This window comes from Canis lupus, chromosome 5 (assembly GCF_003254725.2).
Source record: "Canis lupus dingo isolate Sandy chromosome 5, ASM325472v2, whole genome shotgun sequence".
NCBI lineage: Eukaryota > Metazoa > Chordata > Mammalia > Carnivora > Canidae > Canis > Canis lupus.
The window spans coordinates 30,704,539-30,724,695 of record NC_064247.1 but is presented as its reverse complement, the minus strand read 5'-3'; the positions used below and the strand labels follow the sequence as shown (position 1 = coordinate 30,724,695).

The 20,157-nt window shown below is 56.9% G+C and overlaps 1 protein-coding gene across 4 annotated transcripts; it reads right to left on the bottom strand.

The window, feature by feature from the left end:
* Nucleotides 1-3,539: 3,539 nt before the first annotated feature.
* TEKT1 (tektin 1) lies at nucleotides 3,540-17,648 on the bottom strand. Of its 4 annotated transcripts, none has more exons than XM_049110074.1 (8): nucleotides 17,535-17,648; nucleotides 15,395-15,601; nucleotides 12,396-12,561; nucleotides 11,311-11,508; nucleotides 10,858-11,001; nucleotides 9,750-9,972; nucleotides 4,109-4,305; nucleotides 3,540-3,787 (listed from the first exon to the last, which is right to left on the bottom strand). In XM_049110074.1, exons 2-8 carry the CDS (start codon nucleotides 15,582-15,584, stop codon nucleotides 3,580-3,582), a joined length of 1,326 nt encoding a protein of 441 aa, XP_048966031.1. In that variant the 5' UTR covers nucleotides 15,585-15,601; nucleotides 17,535-17,648; the 3' UTR covers nucleotides 3,540-3,579. The 4 variants fall into 4 exon arrangements, with proteins under 4 accessions (XP_048966031.1, XP_048966030.1, XP_048966028.1 ...); XM_049110073.1 differs by lacking the exon at nucleotides 17,535-17,648 and adding an exon at nucleotides 17,088-17,273; XM_049110071.1 differs by lacking the exon at nucleotides 17,535-17,648 and adding an exon at nucleotides 17,221-17,242.
* Between the last annotated feature and the right edge of the window lie 2,509 nt (nucleotides 17,649-20,157).

Genomic DNA, 20,157 nt, shown 5'->3' with positions numbered 1-20,157 from the left:
TGGTTTCTTCTCCACATGCACTGGTTCTGGTCAGCTTCAACTCCAGATGCAGAATCGGAGCGTAGTGAGCTCCCGCACAGAGACCACGTTCACGTTTTATGGTCACGCTTTCTGTCAACGAGTGGGTTGGGTTTGCAGGTTTGAGAACATCACATCTGGCTTGATGGCTGACCTCCCTGCTTCTGCGGTCCGTTGTGATGTCGCACGCCGCAGCGCGGTCCCCAGAAGACTCCAGAGAAGGAGTGAAAACCCACGTAATGTCTCAGTATTGTGGTCAGAATAGTCTGGCCCCTAGAGCCCTGACGGCAGGTGTTAAGGACATGGGGATGCTGAGTTCCGGGATCAAGTCCCACATCGGGCTCCCTGCATGGAGTCTGCTTCTCCCTCTGCCTGTGTCTCTGCCTCTCTCTGTGCCTCCTCATGAGGAACGGAGGCAGCACCCGGCACAGGGGAGCCGCCCTGGGAGGATGCAGCCCGCGCGAGGTCTGTGCAACCACAGACCTGTGTACACTTACACAGCCACAGACTTGTGACTTCCATGTGTCCCACTCATCTGTGCCATCGTCTTCCAGCTGGGGCGCAGAAGCCCCGCACAGCTGTGGGTCTGCTGAGAGTACCTGGTTGGTTCTGCGCGGAAACACGCGGGTGCGACCCTGTCTGGGTTCTGATGCCCTGGTGGCTGCTCTCAACTACTGGGGGTGCGTGGGTAGCCCAGTGACAGAGACGGGGAGACCTTCCAGCCGGGAAAGGAAGGTGGGACCCCTGACCCCCGGGCAAGGTCACAACCACAGGGCAGGGTCTGCCTTTGGAAAGACTTCTGGGGAAAGGCCTTTGACCATCTGGGCTAACGTCCCCACCCCGCAGCCCTGGGTCCACTTGGGCCCACTTGGGCCCCTGGTGGCTGGACACCATGTCCCTCACGCACAAAGCTGGGATGAGGCCCCACACACTGAACCGAAGGGTCAATGGCTACTTGGTCACTTGGGCATGAACCCGCCTCCCTGGCTGCCAGCTTCCATGTTGCACATGGGAACATGACCGCGCGCCTGTGGAGTCTGCTGTGACCTTGGCTTTAGTGTCGTTAAAGAGAAAACAGGCTCGGAACAGGAGGCGGCTAGTCGGGAGTCACATGGGTGGCTAACAGAGCCCACACCCGTCCCGGGTCAGCCCGCTGGGTTCTCCCTACCATCCCAGCTGGACCTGGGAGGGTCCCCAGAAGTCGTGCAAGGAGATGGTCCCCGCTTCCCTGAACCCTCATAACAGCTGTGGCAGGCGGAGGCCATCATCCCGCATTCAGAGCTGAGAAAACGGAGCTAAGGAAGAAGAACCCGTTCAAGGTCCGATGCCCAGGAAGCGTGGCGAGCGCGCACGACAAAGCTGTACTCTTAATTACCACTGACCGCCTCCCGTGGCAGGATTGGGAGTCGACACTGCAAATGCAGGAAGCACAAGGGCGTGTGGAAGATCCACGAAGACCCCAGTTTGAGTACGTGTAGCCTGGAAATGCCACTGCAGGAGGGGGCTCGGGAAGGTTTTTCAAGCTAAGTAGATACGAATACAGCTTCATGATGTTGTTGGGACAATGGAGGTCATCATTCTGGGAAAAATGTCGCCCACTGTAACCAAGGGAAGCAATCATTTATCAACACAAAACACCCCTCTCGGGGTCCTGACGCCACCCCAGAGAGGGCCTCGCAGATGCTCCTGCTTCCAGAACTGGATCCGCCGACTCCGGTTCTGCTCCCGGTGCTGCGGGATGATGAACATGACCCCATCCCTTCCCATCAGCCCAGGACAGGCTCCAGGAGACAGGGCCTGGCCACAATCCCACTCACTCGCTCTCCGTCAGGCAAAGACCCTTTTGACCTGCGATCTCACCTCTGTTGGCAGCACCCAGTTATTTTCCAGGTAATGTTTCATTCTCACCCGTCTCCAGAGAAGGAAGACGGGGCCTTGGTCACCAGCAGCAGGATACTGTGCCCACAACGTGGACGCTACGGGCAATTGATGCACCGCGGCTCGGTGGGCTTCCCCATAGACGGAGGCCACTCATCAGGCTTTACTCGTTTCCTTGTACCCACGGGGCACCTTTCCAGGCCTCGCCCCAGGTACGTGACCGGGGCTCACATGAACCAGGTAGAGTGACCGGGGCAAACCCAAACCAAGGAGAGCGACTGGGGCTGACCTGAACCAGGGAGAGGCCCTCAGAGCTGTTTCCACAAGGGAAGGTGTCCCCCCAGAGTCCCCACACCTCGTGTCCACATCCTCTGGGGCAGCCCCTAATCCTGCTGGGTCGGCCTGAACTCTGACCTTCCCCATAAGCTGGGAGGGGCACTTGACCTTCCAGCCAGAGCAGAAAGCGCCCCCAATGTCCCCAGGACCAGGAGGGCCTCATGTCTGCTCATCGTCACTTGGGAGGTGATGCTCGGCCCCTGGTGGGCAGCTCAGCCTCATAGAGGGCCTCTCTCTCCCGGGTTAGAGATGCCCCTCGCTGGCCGCTGAGACTCTCTGGATCAAGGAGCACCTAGACTGTGACACGGTCTACATGTCAAGACACCACGTGTGCAGCGGGCCAGCCAATTCGGGGACACCAAGGATGGGAAGGGCTCTGGGCCATCTGGCCAACAGTCACTTCGAAGGTGACCCTAGGCATGGGAGGGGCTTGGCTGGCTCCAGGGCAGGTGCCCCCCAAGCATGGTGGCTCTGCAGGAAGGCACATGGACAAGTGCCCCACACCAGGAAGGTGACCCTGGATGTCAGGACTGAGTGGACAGGCAGAGGCAGGGGCTGTTACCAGCAGCTCCTGGGCCACACAGAGCCCCATGGGGTGGGCGCCAAGGACCCTCGACCCCGCTTTGTCTCCACAGCCTACACTCCTAGCCGCTGAACTGAATCTGTGGCAGGAACGGAGGATGTTTTTTCTGGTTTTACAGTTACTTGAGAATGAAAAAAAAGAAAAATGCTCCCAATGATTATTGACTGGTCTGGAGACCAACAGCAAACATACGTGTTTACACTCAGGAGGGAAGATCCCAGACAGCCCAGCCCTGGAGCTGGAGGGGGCATCTCCCTATCCCCCCTGCCCCCCTCTTGCCCACAGTCCTGACACTGCGGCGGCCCCCAGAGTAGCCCCCCACCCACGACCCTACGCACCCCCCCCGACAGGAGCCACCCATTGACGTCCCAGGAACTGGAGGGCCCTGTGCGTCCTCTTCCCTTCTCCCAGACCCAGAGGGACCCAGACATTTGGGGGCTCCAGGGCCAGGGGTGCAGGGCTTGTGTCACAAGCAGGACAAGATGGGGAGCTGAGTCAGGGATGCAGACCTGCACTCCACTGCCCCCAACTTGAACGAAGCCTCCTGGGCCCTGGACGGCTCCCCAGGGCCTAAGAACGGCCTGTGGGATGTGGGCACATGGGGACCTAACTCGGGCCAGCGCTGCCCCACCAGCCCCCCGGGCCTCAGCCTCCAGGCCCCACCCAAGCCTTGGGGCCCCTCCTGCAGGCCCACTCCCCCAAATGAGAGTGAGGTTGGTCCAGGGACGGTGACCAGGGTTTAATCAGTGTGTGAAGTGCCATCCTCAGCAGATGGTGTCGGGGCGCAGGCCCCTGGCCCACTGGCCTTGGTCGCCCCCATCCCGCAGGGGGATGGACTTCCTCATGTGGGTGCAGAGCACCTCGTCGATGTAGATGGTGTTCTCCTTGACCTGGACTTCCTCCTGCAGCGCCAGTTGCCGGCGGTTCAGGCCCTTCAGCTCCACCTGCGCCTGTGCCAGGGCCTCCTTCAGCCTGAGGGAGGGACAGTAGGGCCCGTTCGGTCCACCCTTCCCTCAGGGTGAGTCCCTGAGCTCAGGACCAAGCCAGTGGACACCCGGCCACCCCATCTCCTCACAGAGATTTCAGATCTGAGGCCACCACCAGCCCTCAGGAGGGAAACCCCAACAAGGGCCCACGTGGAAAACTGTGGGTCATTACTGAAACTTCAGGATTTGGGCTCCAGACAGATTTAAACTCCGGGACCCGTTTTCTGTGTTTAGTGGAGAACGGGAGTCCTGGACCCCAGAGCCACCCCCGCGCCCCCTGGCTGCCTCGCCGGGGCCGTCCACCTACCTTCCGACATTCTGGGCAATCTCGCCGACTTCCTTGACCAGCCGGTACTGTGCGACATCGCGGCACAGCTCTACGTTGGGCCTGCGTGTTCGGGTCTCCAGGCGCGTGTGAGCCACCTTGGCAGGCCCCTCTTGATCAAGGATGGCCTTCTCCAGAACCGTCATGTTCTTCTCCTGGCATGCGATCTCTTCCATGACCTGACGGAAGGGCACGAGGACGTGAAGGTGGGCCGTGCTTCTCAGACGCCGCAGCAGACACGCTGAGGGCTGTGTGGTCACGTCAGACAGTGACAGGGGACCTGAGATGCGCCCAGCTGGGCCCTGCAATGCGCCTGACCACCCCTCCACGCAGCAGTGACTGCTGGTGGCCAGGGGCCTCGCCCGCCCTCGGAACCCCGGGGACGGAATGGACATGACCGGCCATTGTTGCCTCATCCCCCCTGGGTGGGGGGTGGGGGGGACGGGGAAGGACTGGGAAGCTGCCGGTGGACCTGAGCCCACTTCCCTGCACATCTGCACGTTGGCACGCGGTCCCTCTGGAGGCCTGGGTGGCTCCCCACACAACTGGTTCCCGCTATTCTTTCTGGTGGCTTTGTGCACAGGAAGACACTGCTCAGAAATTACTTGGGTATTTAGATTAATGTTTAACTAGTTTAAAATCTTATTTTTTAAAGATTTTATTTATTTATTCACAAGAGACACAGAGAGAGGCAGAGACACAGGCAGAGGGAGAAGCAGGCTCCCTGCGGGGAGCCCAACATGGGACTCGATCCCAGGACCCCGGGGTCACACCCTGGGCCAAAGGGAGATGATCAACCACTGAGCACCGCCGGGTGCCCCCAAAATTTATTTCTTCTTTAAGCATTTTTTAATTTTTCACTTTGCATCCTGGAGATTCCAAGACACACGCAGTTGACAGGATAATGACCTCACGAGCCCGTCATCAGCGTCGGTGACAACCAACACACAGCCATTCTCTCCCGTCCCAACCCTGCCCATCAGCTCAGTCATCGTTAACAAAGCCCAGGCATTATGTCACGTTAGTCTTGAATTGTTGAGCACGTGTCTTTAAAATGTAAGGTTCTCTTTTTTCCTTTAGCAAAACGACAATATCTTTATTATGCCCCCCAAAATTTTTTAGTATCATGTAATACATACGGTATTCAAGTTTCTCTCATTGTCCCATATTTTAAGAGTTGGTTTGTTCGAATTAGAACCCAAATGAGACCTACATGTTGCATTTGGTTTTCTGAACTTTTCCTATGCTTTCCTTTTATTTTATTTTTTTAAAGATTTAATTATTCATGAGAGACAGAGAGAGAGGCAGAAACATAGGCAGAGGGAGAAGCAGGCTCCATCCAGGGAGCCCAATGTGGGACTCGATCCTGGGACTCCAGGATCATGCCCTGGGCCGAAGGCAGGTGCTAAACTGCTGAGCCACACTCAGGGGTCCCCCTCCTTTTATTTTTTTTTAAGATTTATTTGAGAGAGCATGGGCAGGGGGAGGGGCAGAGGGAGAAGCAGAGTCCCCGTTGAGCCCCAGGCGGGATGCAGGCCTCGAACCCAGGACTCCGAGATCACAACCTGAGCCAGAGTCAAGAGTCAGACACTCAACCGACGCAGACACTCAGGCACCCCTGCCCTAAGCTCAGCGTCCAGATGCTCCCGCTTCCAATTTAGTTAAACTCCTTCACACTTGGACACCTGGGTGACTCAGTGGTTGAGCATCTGCCTTCAGCTCAGGACATGACCCCGCGGTCCTGGGATCGAGTCCCAAATGCAGTTTGACTGTTACCAACACTCGGGGTTGGTGCAGAGTGTTTGTCACAGCAGGTGCGCCCAGCGCAGGGCTGGTGGTACAGTGACACCCTGAGAGTTTGAGGCATCCCCACAGACCCGGTCACAACTCGATGGCTACCCAGGGCTGGCCCTGCCGCCACATGGGGACAGCGCGTTCATTAGGCCGAGGCAGGAAGAGCGGGCTGAGACACAGGGAGGGGCGGCCTTGTTAACCAGTGACACTGCAAAGCCTCACGTCTCTCACACAATGGCACCGCGGGGCTGAGAGCGCAGCACCCCAGCTGCCCCACACCAGCCACCTTTCACCAGATTCCCCAAGTGCATGGAAGGTGGTGACCGGAAACGGGGGACGTTTAACACAGATATCCCCTCCCGGCAGGATCCCTTCACAAAACATGGAAACAAGGCGCCACCCTAGTAAGACCATCCGCCCACCACGCAGGATGGCCACCTGCTGCCCATGAGCTCAGCACCTCGCCTTTGACCGCGGCGGCTGAGGATGGGGCGGGAGGGGGGTATGCAGGGCGACAGCCGCTCGGAGGAGCTGAGGGCGTGAACCTGCGTCGGCAGTCCACAAGAATCGAGGTACATGACTTCGGATGGTCCTCCCGGGCTCTCCACGCACGGCCAGGCGCCCTGATGCCCTCGATTGTGGTGGGTGCGCGGCGTCCACACTGCTTGCAGCAGTGACAGGCACAGCCTCCGTGAGTAGCCGAGCGAAAGCCACAAGTGGAGGTGTTTTCCCGAACATGAGACAACACGGACTCAGTATGACCGGAAGCGCTGAGCAGGAACTGGTGTGAACAGAGCCTGCGGGGCACGTCTGCCGTGTTAACCGTCATAGAGCACTTTGCAGGCAACACTTGCGGGGTCGGGTGCCACTGAACCAGGGGTGCCAGTGTCCTCATCCTGAGCTCCTGGGTTCGCCTACCATGCACGGGTGCCTTGTGGTCAGGGGTGGAACCCATCCTCCCCAATGACTCAGCACCTGAGGGTTTTCGCAGAGATGAGGTTTCCCTCTGATTTACTCCCACTCGGGGCCGAGACGGAAGTGCTTCTGACCAAGAACCATCCTCAACCACTACCATCAAACATGGAATGGCTGTCGAAATCAGCTTTTGCTGCAGCTTAGTATTTCTTAATGAAATATTTTTTTAAGATTTTATTTATTCATGAGAGACCCAGAGAGAGAAGCAGAGACACAGGCAGAGGGAGAAGCAGGCTCCCTGCGGGGACCCCGATGTGGGACTTGATCCCGGGACCCAAGGGTCACGCCCTGAGCTGAAGGCAGGTCCTTACCCGAGCAGTCACCCAGGCATCCCTAGGATTATTCCTTAATGAATCCAGCCTATAATCACGTGCAAAGCTTGCACTTGTGTAAAGCCATTTCAGCAACTTCCCAGGTTGGAATCCCGAGCAGTGTGGGTCTCACAGCTTTTTGCACCCCGTGCTGTGGGAAATTAAAACAAGGAGCTAGATCTCCACTCCCACAGTAGTGTGCAGCACATCTGTTTCCCAAAACAAGGGAAAGAGGCTCCGTGAAGAACCCACACCCACAGGTTGCTCTTCTGGGGCAAGAGCCGATCCCGACAAAAAGACATTTTCAAGGATGAAAGGTGTAAAAGTCTTGTTACGAGTGAGCGTCCTGATGGACCAGCCTCCAGATTACGACAGAAAACACTAACTCTAGAGAACTACCACCTGTGGTCTGTTAACCTGTACTCCGAAAACCCAGACTCAAGCGTTACTGCTTGATCATCGGTGTTGGCAACGACCATATGTAGACATCTGTTTTCTTTCTCACATTATAAATCCCTACAGAATTCCCTGATTGTCACCTCTCCACCCACCAAGCCTAGGAAGGCTTTTCTCTGACCCTTCACAGAGGTGGTTTGCCATCCCCTCGAGATGACTTAACCCTGGGTTATAGTCAACGTTCTTTTTCCTACTTCTCCATCTCGCTGAGGCTAAAGTACACCCAGTGAGGAAACAGATGTGTCTCCAGGCACAAAACAAGGTCAGCCCACTGTCCCCTCAGGGGACGGTCTTCTCGGCCTATGTCTTCTGGCTGCAGGTTAACCGGGGGATATAGAACTGGGTCCCTGACCCTGCCGCTCATGGAGCAAGGCCACTCACCCACTGGGGCAGCGATCGGCGACCCCGTGGTACATCCCCTGCCTTCGCCTTGGGATCCTGCCTTTATCCCTTGGGCCACGACTCCTCTGAGTGTCAGTGTGACTGCATGTGACTTGTGGGCTTTGGGGGAGGGCGTCCCATCCCCAGGGCTGCGCCAGCACCCACAAACCTCACCCCAACCAGACCGGCTGAAGTGCAAGACACGCGTCTGCTTTCAAAGACATCACTTTACAGAAAAGACTGTAAAATACATCGTTAATCGTGTACGCTGCTAACACACTGAAGTGGTATTTTCCATGTGTTGGGTCAGACAAACCTGTTTCCTTCCACAATTTGTGAGGCGAATGGCACACAGGACTGCATCTGAGTCCTCTTCTGGGGCAGGGCTACCCAGTCGTCCTGCCCGTCCCTCCCACACACGAGGCCACAGCATGGACCACTCCTGTCTGGTTCATCCCACCCAGCATGACCCAGGGCATCGCCACGGCCTGTCCCGACCACCCAGTGGGTTCCTTGCGCACCCTCAGCCCTGCAGGTCCTGGAATCTGTGGGACCCAGGACTGGCCTCTGCTTGCCTTCCAGCCTCAGACTTGCCCCTCAAGGCCCAGACACGTTCCTACCCCACTGGCAAGCCCTGTAGCTCTTCTGTGGACATTATCATCATCATCATCATCACTGGCTGCTGATTTGTACTGACGACAGATCACGTGAATCACACACATGTGTGTGCGAATCTGTGTGCCGTTCATATGTGACTGCGTGATTCTGGATTTGTGACCCGAGCAGTCTGATTTAACTCCAACCCACCCCAACTGGTGAGTACTGCTGCCCCTACTTCGCCAATGAGGTAAATAGAGAATGGAGCTTAAATGTATCGCATATATTTCTAATTTCCTGTATATTATGACATTTTGACACCATAGAAATACTGCCAGGCGCAAGAGCCTGCCTGTCCCTGGGCCAGTCAGAGCTTGGCACCATCCATGGGCCCAGCGGGCTGACCATGAGGGCAGGCTGACTGTCCAGGGCTCTGAGGGCACAACTCCTCTGCCTTCTTTACCACTCAGGCAGGCTCCAGGAACTACTGAGGCCACCGGTTGTCACCTGCCACCCTGATCCCCTCCCAGTTAGTAGAATGCAGGGGGCCTACGAGACCCACGCCAGGTAGCTACTTCCATCTCCGAGTCCCTGGCGAGGCAGGAGGCCAAGAGCCTTCCCCATGCCTGGATCTGCGCCCCTGTACTTTCTTCCAAACCCACCACCTATGCTCTGCATCGGGTGAGAGGAGCCCCGGTGCTGGCCCCATGGCCCTATCGCCGAATACCCAGGAAGCCTGCCCACTCACTGCTCAATAGGCAGCTTGAAACTGAGCCTGGTGGAAGCATTTACACAGCAGTCCACACATGCTAAACATCAGGACTTGGTTCTGAAGCCCATCCAGTGGCACACCCGGGGAGGAACAGGAGGAGCCAGAATCCCGGCCCCGCGGTGGGGTTCGCAGTCACTGTGCTCAGGGAACATCAGGTGTCAGCCCTGTACAGCCCAGGGAGACATCTCACATGGGACGACCTGAGGTCCAAGGTGGGGCAAAGGCCCCTCCATCCCCCAAGGCCCAAGCCCTGTCATTAAGAGGCAGACATGTCGACAAGCCCCACGCCCCAGGGACCCGGGAGCACACACCTGGCCTGGCTGTGTGGGGAGCTCACCTTGGCCAGGTGGGCAGCCAGCTGGTCCCTGGCGGCCTTGGTCTCCTTCAGCCCCATCTGGAATGCCGTGTCCACCATGTCACACTGCCTGCGCAGGTCGTCAGCTGTCTGGGACAGGATCCGGTCCACCAGGGCCTTCAGCGCCAGGGAGTTGTTTCTCTGCCTGTTCGCCTTCTCCACATTGGTGTTGGAGAAGTCCAGCCAGTCCTCCAGACTCACGGAGCTGAAAGGGGACCCACATGTTCCCTCAGGGCGCATCTGGGTGGCAGAAGACTGCATGCAGAGGACACAGGGCCAAAATGCACAGGGGCTCAGCCTGCACCCCCATCCCCCCGCCATGGCCGGGAGCACCCAGAACGTGTCTCCGTCTCTAGGCACAGCCCATAGTGGCCATCACTCTGGGGAAACCACCCTGCCTGGGGTCAGGCTCTGGGCCCACCCTGCACACACAGCATCGCCCCTCATCCCCACGAGACTTCGCAAGCCGCCCTATGGCCCCCATGTCACAGAGGAGGGAAACTGAGACTGGAAGCCTGCATCACCTGGGCAGGGAGCACGGGTAGGGACAACGTGACGGCCCAACACTAACGACCATGGATTACGGCCCAGTGACTGGAATGGGATCCTATCTTTCCTGACAGAACGAGTGAGTGAGTGAATGAATGAGTGAATGAGTAAATGGCTAGTTTGACCAGGAATCGCTTCTGCAGCAACAGGAGAGTCTCAGCATAAGGTCAGGGGAGGAGGACACGGAGGGCAGGCAGCAGCTGTCGGGGCAGAACCAGCCCAGAGGTCAGCCTGTGTGGATGGCTCCTGTGCTGGGCTCTGGGGACCGTGGGCCGCCTACCTACCCGCTGCACTTGGCCCACACACGCCAGCAAGGCCACGGCTGGGATCCATGAACAGGGCCTGGGCGCACCATGCACTTGCCACCCCAGGCCAACGCCAGCACCCACTGTGCTGGAGGAGAGGCTCTGGCAAGGCTGCCTCACGAGGAATCCGCATGGTCGCGGGTCCAGGAGCCTCAGATGGCCTGCAGCCTGGCTGAGCGGACCTGCTGGGGGGTGTGCGGGGACGGGACACAGGGACAGGAACGGGACCCACTCACTGTGGCTCAACTCTCACAACACTGTCCGAGTAGTAGATGCCTGGGGAGTTGTTGTTGAGGGAGAAGCAAACATCGTCGATGGTCAAGGCCACAAACTTGTCCTTCAAATCCTTCTCTAGGTTGTACTTGGCGGAGCGGTTCAGCCTGGGGAGGAGGGCAGAGGTGCGTCTCCCTCCGCAGTGCCCACAGGATCCAGGGGCAGGGATGGGAGACTGGGAAGCCGGCCGAAGCCAGTCTGGCATAGGCGCAATCCCTGCTCCCCTCTGCCGGGTCCCCCCATCCCGACCCCGGGGCCCCAGTTCAAGAACCCAGCCCGGATCTTAATGTTCCTCTGCCAGCCGAGAGCTCGCTGCCCGGTGCTGATGGGAGGGGCCAGAGCCAGGGCAGGAAACGGCCCCTGGGGTGCCACGGGGTGAGCCCAGCCACCCCCACACTGGGGCCTCACAGCCGCACCTGATCTGCTCAGTCACCTCATCCAAGGTGCGGGTCAGCAGGGCCATGACCCCGTGGATGACCTCAGCCTCCTTCAGCAGCTCCTGTTCCACCTCATCATGCACCAGGTCGATGCCAATGCGCTTGTCCCTGCCCAGAGGAGGGGGCCGGTCAGCAGCCAGGTGCGCGGGGGGCCTGTCCACGTGACGCTGTCCCAACCTTGGGACGGAGGAGGACCCGGACGCGAGTCGGCATCTGTGACATCCCCCTCACCCTCTGGAGCGGGAGCAGCGTCTGTGGGTCAGCGACCCCGGTCACAACTACACTAGGTCCACTCCCCAGACTCCTCCTTCTAACCCGCTCATCAGAAAAGGCTCCTGTGACCTCAAATCGCCAGACATGTGCCCCCTTCCTGGAAACAAGACCCGGTCCTCACGGTTCTGAGAATCTGAGCCCAGAAAGGCGCCCTGTGCTGGCAACAGGACTGCGATGCCCACGCCCACCCAGGGTGTTCACTGCACGTCCCCAACGCCCTGTGGCCGTTTCATGCAAATATCCTAACTTCCCCTTGGAGTATAGGGCCTGCAGCTCTGCGGATGAGACCAAACTCGTCCTCCAGGAACCCACCCACTCTGCCTATCCAGAATAAAGACATCAGGCTCCCAGGTTCTGCTGGTGTGGCCTGGTGACCAACCTCCCGTCAACGGGAGGCACACAGGGAATACCTAATTATTCCTCCTTGCTGGACATGGGAAGGAACGGCTAGAGCTCTGGCAGCCGTCTGGAGTCACGAGGTCACACGGGAAGTGAACCCATGTGGCGGAGTAGTGAGACCCAGAGGCCTGGAACCCTAGCACTGTGCCAGCCCTGCAGCGACCACCTCCAGGCCCCCTAACTCTGAGAGAGGACGAACTGCCTGATTTAAATTCAGTGTTACTTCAGTCCCCTGAGTCCCTGCAGCCAAACCTTATATTTAAGTTAAGGTAGTGAAGAGCTCTTTCAGCTGCCAGGCATGGATTCCGCACCATCCACCACACCCCCCGCCACACCTGTCCCCGTGGCCCCCTATCCCCCACCCCAGGCAGTGACTCTGGAGGACCCCCCACCTGTATTCCAGGCACATCTGGGTGATGTGCAGGGGCTCCTTCAGGCTCTCCAGGGCGTTCTGCAGCCTAGTCTGATAAGTGAGCAGGTCCTCTGTGGTGCACACTAGCTGCTCCAGCTTGTCATCCAGCTCCTTCTTCCAGAACCTGACTTCCTCGAGTCTCTGTTCTGTGGCACACAAAGAAGCATAGGGTGCCACCAGCTCCAGGGTGAGACACCACAGGGCCATCCTCAAACCACGCAGGGGCCCCTGTCCAGGGAGTGCTGGTTAGGGGTGTGTGGGGTGGGGGCGGCAGAGGGAGGGAGGGGCCCCTGCTGTACCAAGTCAGCATCTAATTTAATGCAAACATCATCCACGCACATGACTCTAATTCTTCAATGCCGGCTATTTTGAAGAACTTGATTTTGTCAAAGATACAGATGTACGTCGTCTGAGTCGTAGGAACAGTGAGAGTGTCACAGCTCTTGGACCTGTCCACCCCCAACTCCCACTTTCTGGGAGCAACTGCATTTTTTTTAAAGACTGATTGATGATTTTAGAGGCAAGGGTTGGAGGGGTGGAGGGAGAGAGCGGATCTCCAGCAAACTCTCGGCTGAGCACGTGGCCCAGGCTCCATCCCGGGACCTGAGATCATGACCTAAGCTGAGATCAAGACTCAGGCGATTAGCTAACTGCACCTGCTCCCAGGCGTCCCAGGAGCAATCGCTAAGAAGCTTAAGAAAATGCTTTCGGAATTCCTTCGGGCATTTGCTCACAGCACTATTTATTCTGATCAGTTTTAGTGGCGTCCACCAATCTCCTGTGACTGAAAGACCAGCATTTGCTCTTGAGCCACAGGCTCCTGGTGCGGCTGCCTTGCACATCCTGTTACAGAAGAGCTTCACACTGTTTATACACAGCAAACACGTAACTGCTATTCACACCCGAGCCACACACTGTGCTACCATCCACATCATCTCCCGCACAATTTTCTGTTTGTGTTTGGAGGGGCTGGAAGCTGTGCTTTTTGTTTCATTCTCCAGATGCTCATTACAACACTCCAGCCCACCAAGAAACCCACCGGCTTTGCTTCCTCCCAGGACCTCTGCCCAGGAGCACTTTCTCCTCCTGCCCACGCAGCCCACTGGCTGCCTGTTCTAGAACATTCTCAGCCTCGCACCTGCCGCCGTCCCCTGCCCAGCTGTCATCTGCTCCTGCTCATGCCCCATCCACCCGCCGAAGGACGCCCTCCTCAGAAATTTTTGAAAGCATGCTGGCCTGAAAATGCCTTCATTCCACCTTCATCGTTTGGCTTTGACTATGTGTGGATTCCCAGGATAAAGGTGATTTTCACCAAGAATTTTGATGACGGGGCTTCATTTCCTCGTCTCCAGAGCTCCTGCGGAGAGGGCTGATGCCGTTCTGAGTCCTGATCCTCTGCATGCGACCTGCAAGCCTTCCAGGGGTCTCCTCTCTATTTTCCTGGTGTCAGCCTTACTCCATCATGAAGCCAGATGCCAGAAACAGACCCCCAGCTCTAGGGGGTTTCCTAGGATTCCTCTGCAGACAGTTTCCTCTCTTCCTCCTCTCTGCGCCCATTCTGGAATCTCTGTTGGATAAGGAGCCTCCCTGTGGGTCCCGATTCTCACCCTTCCTCTCTATTATCCATCCATCCATCCCTTTGTCCTTTTTTCCCTTATTTCCTGGAGATTCTTCAACTTTCTCTTTCTTTTTTTTTTAATTTTTTTTTTATTTACTTATGATAGTCACAGAGAGAGAGAGAGAGGCAGAGACACAGGCAGAGGGAGAAGCAGGCTCCATGCACCGGGAGCCTGATGTGGGACTCGATCCCGGGTCTCCAGGATCGCGCCCTGGGCCAAAGGCAGGCGCCAAACCGCTGCGCCACCCAGGGATCCCTAACTTTCTCTTTCAAACCCTCTTCTGATTTTCACAAATGTGCTCTCGTATTTTTAATTCCCAAGGATGCGTTCTTATTCCCTGAACGTTCTTTGTTAAGACTCTCTTGTTTCATGGATGCAATGCCTTCTCCAAATTTCCTGAATATTTTATGGCATATTTTTTCTTCTGCTGTGTCTGAGTGTCCTGCTAGAGGCTCTCCTCAGTGTCTCTAACCCTACCTGAGTGTACTTGAGATGACGATGCTAGCGTGCTAACTGGAACCTCTCTATGCAGGGTCAGGGCTTGCATGCCACAGCACTTGGATGTCCAGAGTAACCAGTCAGCCTGAGTGTCTCATTGAATAATCCCCAGGGGATTATGGTACATAGACCCCCTCGTGGTTTCCCCACAAACACATCTGCCAATCTCCCAACCGAGCACAGAAGCCCAGCTACCAGTGTCCCAGGAAGCAGGGGGCAGAGGAATTAGTGCAAAGTGAGGAGGTTCATCACATCCTTGGCCTTGAGCCTTCCACTGGGGGGAGGAGGGGCCAGGAGTGGGCTCTTCATAGGCTTCCAGCCAGTCTGGTCTCCAGTCCCTTCCCTCAGCTTCCAGCTTCAGAGGTAACCTGATGCTTCTGATTTTGAGCATCTCCAGGTGTCTGCAGTGTGAATGTGTGGCAGGCAGTGGCCAGCATCTCTGGTCCCCACCCACGCAGGATCTCTGCAGTCCCTACGTGTGTAGCCACCAGGCCTTCTGCTTTCTAGCTCCAGAAATGTGTCCCCATCCTGGGATCGAGTCGCATACTGTGCTCCCTGCTCAGTGGGAGGTCTGCTTCTCCCCCTCCCTCTGCCTGCTACTCCTCCTGCTTATTCTCTCTCTCTCTCTTCTTTGTCAAATAAGTAAATAAAACCTTTTTTTTATCCATAAAAAAAGGAATGATGGAGGGCTGGAAAGCAGGATGGGTTACGACGCATCTGTCTCAAGGCAGTGAAGTTAAACACAGAACCTGAGCAATACACACGTGTCCCCCCTGTATGCCACTACATTGCCACGCCCGAACATGGACTGCAAACGTCGGCACAGCTCCGCCTCACCATCACATCCAGGCGTGGGTCTTACCTAGTTTCTTGTTTACATCGCTCTGAGACTTTCTTGTGGTCTTTTCAATCTCATCCACAAGCCTCTGGCTTTCTGCCACCAGGCGTTCGGACCGGGACCTTTGGGCCTCTGCTCTGTGGTACTGGTTCTTGTTAGCGATGTGCCACTCTTCAGGCAAGAACTTGGGTGGAGGTTGGAGGAGTTTGGCCATTTCTGCTTTCCAAAGTCCTGGTCACAAAGGCAGACATTCATTTAGTTTCACCCAGAGCAGTATGTCCTTTTTTTATGTGTTTGTTCAAGTGTGATATACGTACCAAAGAAGTGCATACATCATCATCATCTGTACACACAATGAACACATTGGGGCAGCCAGCACGTCAGCTCCCTCCTGGTCACCACCCTCCACCCACGTCCCCACAATGTGACCACTGTTCCCATTCTTAACACTAGAAATTAGTTTTGGTGTTTGGGTTTTCACGTAAATGGAATCACCCAGCGTGTACTCTTATATCTGACCTCCCTCACCTGACATTACGGTGGTAAGATTCATCCCGTTGTCCACAGAGCTGTATGTAGCCTGTGGGTTCTGCTCCTGGGCAGTACGCCGCCAGTACACCACACCCACCTGTCTCTCCTACTGTGTATGAGTATAGGGGGTTCCAGCATGGGGCTGTTGTGAGAATGCTAGGATGTTCTCACACGTCTTTCGCTGACCACAGGCACCCATTCATCGGAATGGCTGGGTCCTAGGCAGTGTTCACTTTTAGGAGATTCTGTGGACTGAGGAACCCAGCGATGTTTCCTGAACAAATGAATACCTACGGCCATCTGTACACCGAGAGCTGGGTGTGGAGCCTACTCAGCAGGTGATACAAAACCTCTGAACCCTCCGCAGGACAAAGGAAAGCCAGAAGGTGGCCGCAAGTGGGGGAGAACACCTGCTCTCCCCACCACCGCACCTGCTCCCATCCCGGCACCTTGCTCCGCACCTGCTCCTGACCACCGCCACACCTCCTCTCCCGACCACCGCACCTGCTCCCCACCACCTCCTCACCTGCTCTCACCACCTCCGCACCTGCTCCCCACCACCTCCGCACCTGCTCCCACCACCTCCGCACCTGCTCCCACCACCTCCGCACCTGCTCCCCACCACCTCCGCACCTGCTCCCACCACCTCCGCACCTGCTCTCACCACCTCCGCACCTGCTCTCACCACCTCCGCACCTGCTCCGCACCACCTCCGCACCTGCTCCGCACCACCTCCGCACCTGCTCCCACCACCTCCGCACCTGCTCCCACCACCTCCGCACCTGCTCCGCACCACCTCCGCACCTGCTCCCACCACCTCCGCACCTGCTCTCACCACCTCCGCACCTGCTCCCACCACCTCCGCACCTGCTCCCACCACCTCCGCACCTGCTCCCCACCACCTCCGCACCTGCTCCCCACCACCTCCGCACCTGCTCCGCACCACCTCCGCACCTGCTCCCACCACCTCCGCACCTGCTCCCACCACCTCCGCACCTGCTCCGCACCACCTCCGCACCTGCTCCCACCACCTCCGCACCTGCTCCCACCACCTCCGCACCTGCTCCGCACACAGCACCACTCCTTCCCCACACACACATAGCTTCCCGCCCACGCCCCTCAGGACCCGGGCCTCCCAGCATCCCATGGCTCCCCGAGTCCGTCCGGGTGCGGACTCAAAACGCACCCGAGCAGCCCAGGGGAGGTGGAGAGGAGGCCGGCGGGGGCTGGCCGGGGTTCCAGGCAGGGGGTCAGAGAGTGGGCCGCCTGCACTAGCCGTGGCGCCTTCGGGAACCGCTGAACACAGGTTCGCACCCCACCTGCAGCTGCGGCCCCCGCAGACCCGGCGGGTAAACCGCGCGTCTCCGTGGCAACCGGGGACGCGTCACCCCGGCGAAGGGGGCGGGCCGCGGCCGGACGGCTCTGCGCAGGCGCAGACCTGAGGGCTCCCTGCGGTCCCCACCCCCAGCGCCCGCGCTGGACCTCGGGCGGGCACAGCGGCCACAGCCCCAGCCTGCGGGCGGGGGTCGGGAGTAACGAGCCCGGCTCTGCCATGACAGGACAGCGCTCGGGACGGGTGCTCTAAGGCTGTAGTGCTGGTGACGCACTAACAGGGAAAAAGTCACGGACTGACCCCGCGGGGGACGAGTGCGCGCCGGCCCGGTCCTCACGACCCGAAACCTAGAGAATGGGCCTTCAAATGTCCCGCCCCGGTGACGTCTGCGTCGCCTCTACACCAGGCAATCGAAGGCCACCTCTCTGTAAGGACAGCCAATCAGAGGACGCCTGGCCCCGTGAGGCCCGCCCCCTACGTTTCGCGAGGCCTTGGAACAACCGGAATCCCGCGGAGCCTCATGAATATTAAGCAACCGCCTGTCCAATGGCGTGCAGGGGAGATGGTGGCTTATTTTCATAACCCCGCCCCCAGAACCACAGTGGTCCCAGGGATCCACTCAGGAGTGGGGGAGGCTTACCGCTGCACCCCGACGCAGCGACAACTGTGGTTTTTTTTTAATCTATGGGTTGACTGGCATTTTTGAGACACCTTTGAAGAGGATCTGATTCCTGGAATTGCAAGAAACTTGAAGGAGCATCTGGTCCAGTCTGATAGGAATATCCTCTGCAGCATCCATGCCAAATGGTTGCCCAGTGCTTGAACACGCCCAGGGACGGGGAGCTCATCCCCTCCCAAGGCAGCCTCTCTGGGGGCTGCTGTGCTGGAAAAGCCCTTCGGTAGTTTCCATATGTGAATACTGCTTTACGTCCTGGGCCATACAGAATAAATCTGTTTGTTTGTTTGTTTGTTTTTTCTTTGCATGAGCTACCTTTACTTATTTTAAAACATCTTTCTTAAAAAAAATAAAAAATAAAATAAAACATCTTTCTTTTTTTAAGATTTTATTTATTTATTCATGAGAGACACAGAGATAGAGAGAGAGAGAGAGAGAGGCACAGAGACACAGGCAGAGGGAGAAGCAGGCTCCATGCAGAGAGCCCGACCTGGGACTCGATCCCGGGACTCTGGGATCACGCCCTGGGCTGAAGGTGGCACCAAACTGCTGAGCCACTTGGGATGCCCAAAACATCTTTCTTTTTCTCCAGGCTGACCCTCCAGGCTCCTTCAACCCTTCTTCAGGACGCATTCCTAAGCGTCCATCCCACCACCTCTCCTCCTGGTTCTGCCGGTGACCCTCAAACATGTCACTTCCCCTCTCTGGCCACTGTCCTCATTTTTAACCTGAGAAGGAGGGCACCCTGGGACCCCAGAAGCCCAGAACTACGTCTAAAATAGTCTTTCATTAAGAAGTGTTCATTGAGCAGAGCTTTTTAAAACCCAGGCTGGGGGATGCCTGGGTGGCTCAGTGGTTTAGCGCCTGCCTTCAGCCCAAGTTGTGATCCTGGAGTCCCGGTATTGAGTCCCACATCAGACTCCCTGCATATGGGCCCCCTCTGCCTATGTCTCTGCCTCTTTCTCTCTTTGTGTCTCTCATGAACAAATAAATAATCTTTAAAAAAATAAAATAAAACCCAGGCTGGGGTGTGTCTATTCATATCAAACTGACCTAGTGAGACATAGTCACTCAGTGCCAGACCGGGGCTCAGGCCACCTGCTGGGGGCATCCCATTGCTGTGATGCAGCTCACGCCCTGCACACGTCCTGCCATCACAGCACAGCCGACTCTAGCTCTGGAACAGATCACCTGCATGGTGTTATCTGCCAGGCATTCACAAGTATGACAAGGAACACAAGGAGGCCTGGGGGGCTCAGTGATTGAGTGTCTGCCTTTGGCTCAGAGCGTGACCCCTGGTCCTGGGATGGAGTCCCCACATCGGGCTCCCCACAGGGAGCCTGCTTCTCCTTCTGCCTGTGTCTCTGCCTCTGTGTCTTTCATGAATAAAGAAAATCTTCCCCCCCCCCAAAAAAAGGAACGCAAGATATTGTAAGTACATCTATTCCTGAAACCAAACATTTCCTCTAACAAGCTTTAGAATTAGTCTTTGGCTGGAGAATACGTGGAGTGCGTTAAGTCTGGAAAATAAACATCATTTGCTACAACTGACCTGCAGGATTTTCTTGTCATTATGCAGCTAAATGTGTTACATAAAAGAGAAGTAATAGATCTTGAGGCTGGCGCAGTTCTGTGACTGTAGTCCCAGCACCACTTCTTATTAGCTGAGCCAACCTGACCCAACACTGGGATTTTTTTTAAGGACATGGTGCTGGCACCTGTAACCCTGGCCACCAAGCCCACTGTCTGAGCCCTGCACTCACTCACATGCTCGAGCGGAGCCCGGTGGCCTGCTCAAAGTAGAATGCCAGGAGCTTGACAGACCTTTTCTGAACCTGGTGAGACATCTAGCCCACATTTGCCTTCTGGAACCTGAGCTGGGTGGGCGTATGAAGTCCTTCACCATGCGCTGTCCTGGCCTCCTTAAAGAAGAGCGGGCTATGTGAGTGACCCCATGAGAGCCCCCATCCATTTGGGGAGCCGTCCTGTAAGCAGTTTCCAGCAGCCACCACGTCCAGGCAGGCTGCCTGGCCTCCTGGGTCACAGCCGAATCTCGGTGGTGCTTGGGCAGTTGGACTTTGATGCTGACAAGTGGTCTCTCATCTCCAAAACTTCTGGATTGACTTTTGTGAAACGTCTCTTGTTTCTGGTCTTTAAGGGATTTTTTTTTTTTTTTTTTGAGACAGAGTACGTGTGTCTGTTTGATCAGAGTCAGAACACCTGCTCCTGACCAAAGGTGAAATGTGT